Source organism: Cyrtonyx montezumae, unplaced genomic scaffold, assembly GCF_038088225.1.
Source record: "Cyrtonyx montezumae isolate F1298 unplaced genomic scaffold, pur_monq_1.0 scaffold_23, whole genome shotgun sequence".
NCBI classification, from domain to species: Eukaryota; Metazoa; Chordata; class Aves; order Galliformes; family Odontophoridae; genus Cyrtonyx; species Cyrtonyx montezumae.
Window position 1 is genome coordinate 4,803,434 of NW_027071970.1, and position 10,025 is coordinate 4,813,458.

Genomic DNA, 10,025 nt, shown 5'->3' on the forward strand with positions numbered 1-10,025 from the left:
GGATGTCTAAGGCAACAGAGGCCTAAGCGCATTCCTGGAGCGAAGCGAGTTAAAATCAGCCACACTCCCACCACCCAGCATATGTGGAAACAAATCCAAATCCCTCCACTTGTTTTAACAGCCACAGCAATCACCCATCCCCAACTGAAGGCCACGCACCAGACAGCTTAATACTAAATCTTTATTTGTTTTCTACGCAGAGGAAACAGAGGAATGTTGAAGCAGCAGTACTGAACACACTAACAAGGAGCCATCCATCTGTGAGTGCACACAGCAGAGCATGGGGCCGTCTGTGTGGTGGTCTCTTAACGGGCAGCACGAGGGAAGGTCTGGGAGCGGCCTCTGGGTGCAGGAGGGAGAGCTCTATGCAAAGGTGGAACCGTTCCAGCCCACGTTGGCAGCGTTTATGTCAAAGTAGTTGATGTACACCCTGCAGAAGAGGCACAAAAATAAGCAAAAAGAGATTCATTAACTAGTTTGTGTAAGCCGTGAGTGAGACAAGGCAACAGGATAGAGGGGAGTGCCAGAAACAATAAGTTTTTACTGAAACCTGGTGCGTGACTGAGCCTCCATCAGCTGATAGCCCTGGAGCCTCTAGAACTGCACTTCCTATTAAACACAAGCTCTTCTTCAGCCAGGAACAACTCAGGCACCTTTTGGGGAGCAGCCTGTTCAGAATTCCAGAGACCAACCTCTTGTTTTAGAGCACTGCAGTCCTCCACACCAGACCAACACAGTCCAGCGGGCCCTGGCTCTGTGGTTCTTCCTTCCAGCATGGGGACACGAGTGGCAGCAGGCTGGTTTTCCTGCCTGCCACTGCTGCGTGTGGGCACTGCCCAAAGCTCTACCCATGCACGAGGGAGCTGTGTGCAGCCTACTAGTTCCTGCTTGTCTGTGAGCTCCAGCCTGCTGCTGCTCCTCCCTTGTGCTTTCAGGCCCCAACGTCAGGAAACATAGCACCCCAGGAGTGAATGAATCTACATTATGGTCTCTTCCATTTGCTAGTGCTCAGGCGTCCTCCCCTACGGGAACCCACTGAGCAGCAGAGAGCTTTCAAGGGAAAGATGAAGGCAACAAACTTTTAAGTGGAGATGCTGCAAGAGATTACTTTGTATTCTTCTGAGCACTTACTCCTGGCTTTTTACATTTTCAAATGAAGCTTTCAAAGCAGTCCCAGAGGAATCGATGGGAAGGGTCACATCCCAGCCCTACCTGTCTGCAGATACGTGCAAGTGCTTCGCGATCATATCGCACAGGAGCTTGGTGTACGTCTTGTTCTGCTGCCCTCCGATTTTACCAATGCTGTAGAGGCTGCAGAGAGCGCAGGGATCCGTGGAGCCCCCGAAGGACATCATCTGATCAGGTACGATGTGCACAGCTATGTACTGCAACGAGACAGAGCAGGCACGGGATAACCCACGTCCCTCTGGTCGCTGCAGGTACCAGATTTAACAGCACCGAGCGTTACGCAATTGCTCAGGGACCACCCTCCACGTTCCGCTGAGCTCGTGGGGGAGCACAGGCGCACCGACGCCGAGCCGGGCACTGAGCCCCGCGGGCACAGGCTGCGTCCGCATCGCGGCCACGCGGAGCTGCGGGGCACTACTGCCGGGCCGTGATTGCTCGGCCCGCAATGCGCGGTTGGCGGCCCCGGGCCCCGCACGTACTGCCCACCCCCCTCCCCTCCCCTCCCCTCCCCTCCCCTCCCCTTCCCTCCCTCCCCACGCGGCCCCGGGGAGCGCGGCCCCGCACGTACCGCTCCCCCACCCGCCCGCCCCCCGGGCTCACCTGCGCGGGCTTGCCGGTGGCCTTGGCCAGCTGCTGGGTGAGCTCGCCCATCAGGCTGTCGGGCACGGCGTCCTTGCAGACGTTGGTGTGGATGGTGAACATAGGCATGATGGCGGCGCGGGGCTGCGAGCGGACAGGAGCGGAGCGCTGCGAACGGCGGCGGTGCTCAGAGTGCGCGCGGGGCTGCGCCGCGCCGGCCTTAAAGGGGCCGCGCCCCGCGGGGCGGGGAGGGGGGAGGTGCCCTCCGCAGAGCCTCGCGACGGACGGCAGCCGCCCTGAATCAGGGTCCGGCTCTCGCTTTCCGCCTTTATTCCTGCTCGGTGTTACGATGTCGAGAGTATTTCGAGCGTGCGTTATTGGCTACAGCCCGGAGCTGGGCCCCGGCCGGCTCGCACGCTGCCCTATGAGCGCGCGTGGGGCTGCCGCCGCCGGGGTTCTGCGGAAGGGGAGATTCGCCCTGATTGATGCATGAAGGATTTTTTTCCTTTCGAAAAATCAAGTCATTTGTGCATTTTCTTCTAACTGCGAGTATAACTTTAACACAATGTGAGGGAAAACTTGACGTGTGAGCATGATAATTATTCTCTGATGTTCTCCAGTCCAACTGCAAGTGATCTCGAACTCATTTCCATCTTCATAACATATTTTTCTACTGAGAAAAAAAAAAAAAGGTAGAAAGATTTTTTTTTATAGAAATGACACGGTGTGAGTCCATTGGGCGGTGAGAGGCAGCCGGAGCCCAGCCTGCCGCTGCGCCCGGAGATGCTGTGATGCGGAGCACGTAGGCTGCGGAGGGCACCCGGCGCTGCCGGAGCCGCTCGGAGTGACTCACGGGAAGGCAGAGGGGAATCGGGGCCAGAAACCGCTCTGCGCGGACCATTTCCAGGCAAGAATCAGACGAATGAACTTTTAACAAAGTTTGAATGCGTCTGCTAGAAAGCTTGACCGTACATCTGCGTTGCACATGTGGGCACACGCAGCCCCGAACGAAGAGTGGAGAATGCTATTTGGAGCGGCTCAGGCTGGCACGCAGCAGTCCTGGCTCATGTTTTGCTCACACAATGGAGAGACGCTTGCAGGTTCATCCCCTTGACTCTTAATATTTTCATGGCTTGTAAAGGTGAAGGAAACTGAAAGGTGAAATATTTTACAGCTTTCTGATGGTGTGCTACACTTACACAAAGAAAGACAAAAGAAAAAGCTTTTACATTCCTTATTAGAGAGTATAAAGCAATATTGTTAACAAGTAGAGGTGATCTCCATGGTACTTTGTCTCAGTTACCTTAGGAACATACAGTTCAGTGTTTGGGTGCTCTGAAAATAACTCAGAAGGCATGTAGCACAGAAAGACTTCTGAAGAGACGTTAGACAGGCTGAAGTCTTTCCTGGAGATTAACTGCAAAGAGCAGGGCTGGGAAAATCTCTGGTTGCACTTGTACAAGCTTGGCTTCATTGCAATCAAAACCAGAGCTGTTGCACCAAGTCACAGAGCCACTGGGCCAGGGAGAAGGAGCCAAGAAAGCATCAGAAAACAGAGGTGTAATTCTTTGGCCTGGTGCTCTATGAAGGTGGCACACTCCTTTCTGGAGAAGGGAATGCCTCTTCAGCCTGGGGACTGCTGCATTTGGGGCTACGTAACCACTGCCTAAGAGCAAATCTGCCGAGAGTACCTACCGGGCACCATGCCTTCCTTTTCTCCAGGCTGAGCTCTCCAAAGCTCTGCTTAGGAGTGAACTATATTTTGTAAGATTCATTGTATTTAGATTTGAGTACCGCCTGGTTTCCTTGGTTGTGCTGCTTTGATTCACAGACGGGTTTCCATGTGTTATCCCCAGAAACCTCTTCTTGCAGGTCGAGGCACAGGCTTTTATTTAGAAACTGTTGGCTGCAAAGCAGAGCTGTGATAGGGACAAAACGGGATGTTCACAATAGAGCTTCTAATAGGGGTGAGATGGGGTTGTAATTCCAGAAGAAAATAAATAGAAATCAGGTGTATTGTGTTTTTTTTTAATATTGGTGTTGTTTTTAAAAGAGATTCAGGAAACAGATCTGTATTCAATCTGTTTGACTTTGGAAACAAATTATATTATCTGACCTAGGGCTTGAATAATAAATATTTATATGGAAATCTTCCTTTCATAATTCACCACTTTGACATCTGGGAACGGCTCACTGTGTGTCTCCCTCATTTTGAGCTGTGCTCTAATCTTCATGTCATTGCAAATTGTTCTGTGGATGAAAAGGGGAGGGCAGAACAGTGGACAGTGGGTTTTTCCACTTACTCCCTCTGCATGTTCTGAGCTCTGAGACACTCTGTCAGCACACGTGTTTCTGCAGAGCAGCTACATGTCCATGTACTTACATCTAAGGTGGACCTGGGCTGCAGTCCAAGCATTTTGAATAAAAAGTAGTCCTGTCTTCCTCCTTGTGAAAGGAGGCCTATATCCACATTGTTAGCCACATCTTGACTTACATTAAAATACATTTTGAAGTCAGGTCCAGACAGATCTGTTTAAGCTTAGCCAGGCTGCGCAGTATGAACAGGGCAAAGGCATACCTACGTGGAGAGTTCATCTTCAAACAGAAGACTGCATTGCTTTAAAGAGAAGCTTCTATGAAGAATATCTGAGAAAGCTCCCTCTCTCAGCCGTGATTCTCAATGTAGCATGAGATTCTCAACTGTACAGGTCCCCACTGGATTTCTACTTCTGTTTAGGCAGCAGACCAGATGTTAGAACAGCACTGTGTGCAGCACTGCTGGTTTTTACGTTCGTGCCAGTTGCAGATAACTTGACTAGAGTCTGAGTATTTTAAAACCATGGTGAATGTTGAAGAATGAACTGTCACCACCTCAGAACACTTCAAGCAAAGGTGGTGTTGTTTCAGCCCTTGTTGCCAGCACTGATCTCAAAGAAGCTGACAGAGTCTGAAGAAGACTGATACTGTTAGATGCTGAGAGGAGTGCTGCAGGCTGGCCAGGTGTTCCTGCAGCAGGAACCCAGAGCTCTGCACTTCTCAAGGCTGCACTACCTCTCTGCAAGTTATATGCTTCTTACTGCAGATTCTGGCAGGTGCATTCAGATGCTGCTCCCCCCTGAATGCCTTATCTACTTGTATTCTGGAGCTGTTAGTGTTTTTCTGCTTCTTGCTTTAAGGCAGTCTCAGGATGCTGTATTTAACACACAAAGTCTGTTCTGGAGCAGACTCTACACATTCAGGAAAAACACTAGAAATGCTTCTATCTAAATCAAAGCTTTTTTAATAGTTCTCCACCTGTACCCCACAGACAGTGGTGAGGTATTGGTACGTACTAGTCAAACTGTCAATTTAATAGCATGAAGTTATGGCATCTGTACCTGGACTTGTGCACACATGAGATCTGTGGTACATATGGTGACTGAGCCTCTATCATTTTAACTGAGATGGATTTTGGACTTGGCAGCTCATGCAGTTGCTCCTTTTCTTTAATGGGAGGGCTGCCTTACTCATTGGGCATTTAGCATCTTCAAGAAGAATGTTAACAGAAAAACACTGGATTACAAGTTTGGGATTAATGGGTTTAACATTGTGTGGAAAGTCATGTCAGACAGGTAGCTGTGTGAGCCACTGTCAGATGGTATTTTCAGCTGTTTGTTCAGCAGGCAACAAAGCAATTTGGAGTAGACTTTGTTCTCCTGCTCTCCTGTCTTCCCAATGCTGTAAAGAAAGCATATAGCACAAAGGTCCGTGGAGCTACTGAAGAACATCCCCCAGTCAGGAGAGATCTGTATTTCTAGGTGCTATAAAACAAATACTGTAACTCTTGCTCTTATTAAGTTATCTTGCAGCCCAGATCCTTCAATGCCTTCTGTCTTTGTCTTGAAGACTTTGTCTTTCCAGTCTTACTACATCCAAGGTTATCATATGTTGGCATCTTAGTGTATAGATTTGAATTCTTTTCCAAGACATTCACTGCTGTGATAAGGGCCAAAACAAGGACACTGTGCTGTTTAGTCTTGAGAGTCTTGGTTCCTACTAACTGCTCTAGTAGGATAGAGATAACTGTGGGGGAAAAATGCATCTCAAGCACTGGGCTTCCTCCCAGGTGTGAGCAACTGCCTGTGGCTGGCTGGCAGCAGGTATTCACCTTGTGTACCCAAACATGCCTGAATCCTAGGACACCCATAAAAAAAAAAACAAACAACACCCAAAAAGCCACAGGTGGTCTGGAGTTTGCTATGTTAGCAGACACTGCTGAAAATAGGGCAGGAGACACACAAAGATGTTTGCTCCAGAGCAGTGAATCAGAGGAACGCTCAGTGTCTGGCAAATGGTGACCTTGCAGTGAATGCTGGCCACTGTAGATCAGCCCTGCTGTGCCCAAGTACATACTGGAATGTGGATTCTGGATGCTCTGCCCGAATACACTGTCAGAAGGAGAACCTTGTGGTATTGTCTTTACTGACTGTGTGTGTTGGGAGGGAATTTTGGATACTCCAAGAGCCTGGTGACCTGCAGTACACCCAGAATCCCTCCAAGGCAGCAGGCTCTCTCTGCCTGTGTGGGAAGAGTGAATGCCACTGAGGGTTGGCAATCACACTGCTCCAGCCCCACATTCCAGAGAGATTTTGCACCTCACTGGCTCCCGCTGCAGTCTTCCCTGCTGAAGAGAATGTGAACTGACACAGACGAGGTCTAGATCAACATTCCCCTCATTAAACAAAATACAGCTCAATCCTACTTTTGTTCTTGATAGCAGGAAAACTGGAAGAAAGTATCTATGCTAACATTAACGAGCAGCCTGCAGTCTCCCCTGCTGCTAATACATAGTGTCAGGTCCACGCACTGGGGAATCCAGGGATCAGTTCCTTTGGCATCCATCTGGCTTCTGCTATTACCCACATTTATTAGCAGTGCATCACTGGAACTCAGCAGCAATTAACCCTCTTGCTAAAACAAGCTAGCCTGAGTACCAGGGATTGTCTGGGTAAACAGCCTTGGCTGTCATTTACAGCTTGTTTGGGTGCAAGGTACATCAGAGCACACAGCAGTACAGGATGAACAGAGGGGATCCTGCTGAGGTACCACTTCCTTAGACAGCTCTCTGCAGCTGGATACCCCATGTCCCAGCGAGCTGTATGCTGAATGTCTGTACGTACATGCCTTCAAACATCTATCCCAGAAGCAGGTTATTGTTAGGAAATAAGCCAAACTGAAATATTAACCACCAGCATTATCTCCTTAGAGCAGTTTGAAAATGTTTGTTGAAGCAGTTTTCTTTTTTCCAGTAGATGGTAAACCAAAAGTCTATTTGTAAAAAAATAAAATAAAATCAGGATTTTTTAAAATGGTACCATTTCCTGTGAGAGGAAAGCTCTGCATTCCATCCCACCCTAATCCTTTCCTTCTCTCTGCCATAACTTCAAGACTCTTCCCCTTTCCTATTGTCTCCTTTGTCACGAAGGAGTTTGCATGTCCACTTAAAAAAAACATCTTTGTTATTCCCTGTATATTTCTAGGTCCCATGACATGTCCCTTCCACCCTGCTGCACAAACCTGCTCCAGCTGCATCCCAGCCCTGGCCTCTAGCTTTATATTCAGGAGCTGTTATGCAAGAACAGCCAGCTGACAATCCCCCTCCACCTAACAGCAAGTACTTGTTTGCGGGATTGATGACTTATAAAAACTTTTTTTTTTTTTGAAGAGGGGTGCAACTCATCCTCTTCACAGAAATAGTCCATTATGTTCCTGCATGTGTTGAGGAATAAAAAAATCTCCATTTGTAGTTTAGCCTCTTTTCTGCGGAAATAAGGCTTATACAAGCCCAAAACATTCTTCTAACCACTCTGAGATAGCTAACTTCAGTCAAATATGGCAGAGATTGATTTTCTGCATGTTTAAGGAGATAGGCTGACTGCTCTGAGTTCTGTTACTGGCCCCAGAGAAAGAGGAATGCTTTATTAGATAACAAGCAATCTGCCTGGAAGAGACTCAGTACAGTAATTCTTCTTCAGGTCTTTTGGCTTTCTATCTCCGAAGCAAGTCAATGTGATGAGGACACCCAGCCACATAATTGGCTTTCTCAGTCTATAACCACAAAGCAATCAGTTTCTCACTGATCAGTGAAAGATCAGTACCATTAACCATCCCACCACTGCTCATTACTGAAATGTGTGTTGGTTAGAAGCTCCACTGCTCCCCAGTGGAGGAGAAGGTGGCACCTGGTGAAACCTTCCTTCCCTTACAAGATGTTCAAAGAGTTTCTTGGGTGCTCATGAGGGACAGCATCCCCAGAGTGCTGTCATGCAGGAGGCTGAAAGCTTGCCCAATCCAAATCTGTGTTCAAATTGTGCATTTTTGAGCTGCAAAATAATCACAGTTGTGCTCCACAATGTCTAGCTACAGAAATCTCACTTAGGACTATCCAGCCAGGCTCTGCCTGGTGTTAGCAGCTGTCAGTGGAGCCTGAGCTAATGAGGTATTTGGAAGCTTCTATACTGCTTTCGAACCCAATGCTTTGCTGGAAGTGGCACAGGAACACTGATATGATGCTGCCTCTGATCTGGTAGCCACAGCACAAACCCAGTGCAGAACCTGACTGGAAGCAACAGAAGCTTTTAGAACTTCCTTCCAAGATCTCATCAAAATCCTGCTGCCTTACTCTACTAAGGGAGAAAAAGCTATTCCCATCTTCTCTCCGTGGCAGCCTCCTTCTTCATTCTTTTCTTTTCTAGAAGAGAAAGAATCTCTCGATCCCTGCAGTCTGACTGCTCTCCTGTTTTTTCCCTTCAGCACATCTCTAATCCGCTCACCTCTGAGGGTGGGAAGCCTGAGCCTGAGTGGCATACTCCTGTTGAGGTTTCGTGCTACCTTGTGCACAACAAATGAGATTTCCCTATGCTCACACATCCTTATAATTCTCATTTTTGTTGTAATCCATAATACCTCCTCCAATCCTTTGCTCGTTAATGAATTATTACTTGACATTTGTGCATTTTAATATTTTCTTTCTTAAATACAGTAGTACTTAATCAGCTACTGAAATAAAATTTCTTGACTCAAGAAAATCTCCAGTTTCTCCAATTCTTACTCTGTATCCTGTGCAGACAAGCTACTATAATCTGCAAATTTCAGTTCACTGAGTCATTCATGGAAGTATTAACTGGGTCTGGGCACAAGACAGACTACCTTGGGACTGTTCAGAGCTTCCCCAGTTTTGATCTTTTGGCATCTTCCACTTTTCTCCAGATAAAACGAGTAGACTAAAGGTAGTTGAGTATTCAGCATGACTAAACAAGAAAGTTACAGAGTGAAGTTTGCACTCCGTTAGGCTCTTGGAGGTGTTCAGAGATACACATGTATGCATAAATACATACCCCCCCACACCCAGTGTCTTGATAAAGGCCTACATGGAATGTCATCACATACATAGTTAAAGTACTCTAAATGTTTAAGATCTCAACATAACTAACTTACATCAAGCAAGTTCCTGACATCTATGGAAAGTGAAGGCTAAAAATTGGTGAGTCATTAGGTATATCAGTTTAGAGGAGATATTGCTGATAAACAGCTCATTGCACAGGCACACGTCTGAATGAAGAAAACACTTGAGCACCCAGACTTTTCTGTGCTGGTTGTCCCATTGCTTTCAATAACTATTGGGTGAGCTCCCCTATGAACAGTTCTGCAATGTTAGCCTTACTTATGTTTGTGCTAACAGTGAATTTAGGCATCTTTAATTGCAGAAAGGTTTTCTTTCTTTCAGCTCACATTGTTTACAACCTTACTCCTTACACACACTAGATTGCTCACCCTGCTGTAAAAGAAAGCTTGCCAGGAAGCTTTAAATATCACTGTTAGCTTGCACCTAGAGGAGTGTGAATGCCTCACAAGGGAACAGGCTGCATGTGCCCTCTGCAGGCTGCAAGTGCAGGGGGGGAGTCAGGTAAGGCTTTTAGGGGGGAAGCTGGCTGCTTGCAGTCAGGGAATCAGACACTCAGAGTGTGCCTTTATTTGGATACAGTCTGATCATGAAAAAAAAACAGTGACAAAGCAGGGATTTTTGAGGATTTTTTGAGAATGGGAGGATTATAATGTGCCTCTTCTTGCAATTCTCATCATTATTTAAAAAAATATAGTGGATACCTCAGTTGTGAGTTCTGGGAGTAATCCATAACAGAAAATCCCCAATAGTGTACTGTGGACACCTTCCATGAGCTGTGACAAATTCGCTACAAATATGCTATTAATGCATTCCT

The 10,025-nt window shown here is 47.3% G+C and overlaps 1 protein-coding gene across 1 annotated transcript; it reads right to left on the reverse strand.

Annotated features, from left to right (window-relative positions):
• Window positions 1-325: 325 nt before the first annotated feature.
• MIF (macrophage migration inhibitory factor) lies at window positions 326-1,959 on the reverse strand. Its single transcript, XM_065738665.1, has 3 exons — window positions 1,789-1,959; window positions 1,213-1,385; window positions 326-430 (listed from the first exon to the last, which is right to left on the reverse strand). The coding sequence occupies exons 1-3, from the start codon at window positions 1,894-1,896 to the stop codon at window positions 364-366; spliced, it is 348 nt and encodes a 115-aa protein (XP_065594737.1). The 5' UTR covers window positions 1,897-1,959; the 3' UTR covers window positions 326-363.
• Between the last annotated feature and the right edge of the window lie 8,066 nt (window positions 1,960-10,025).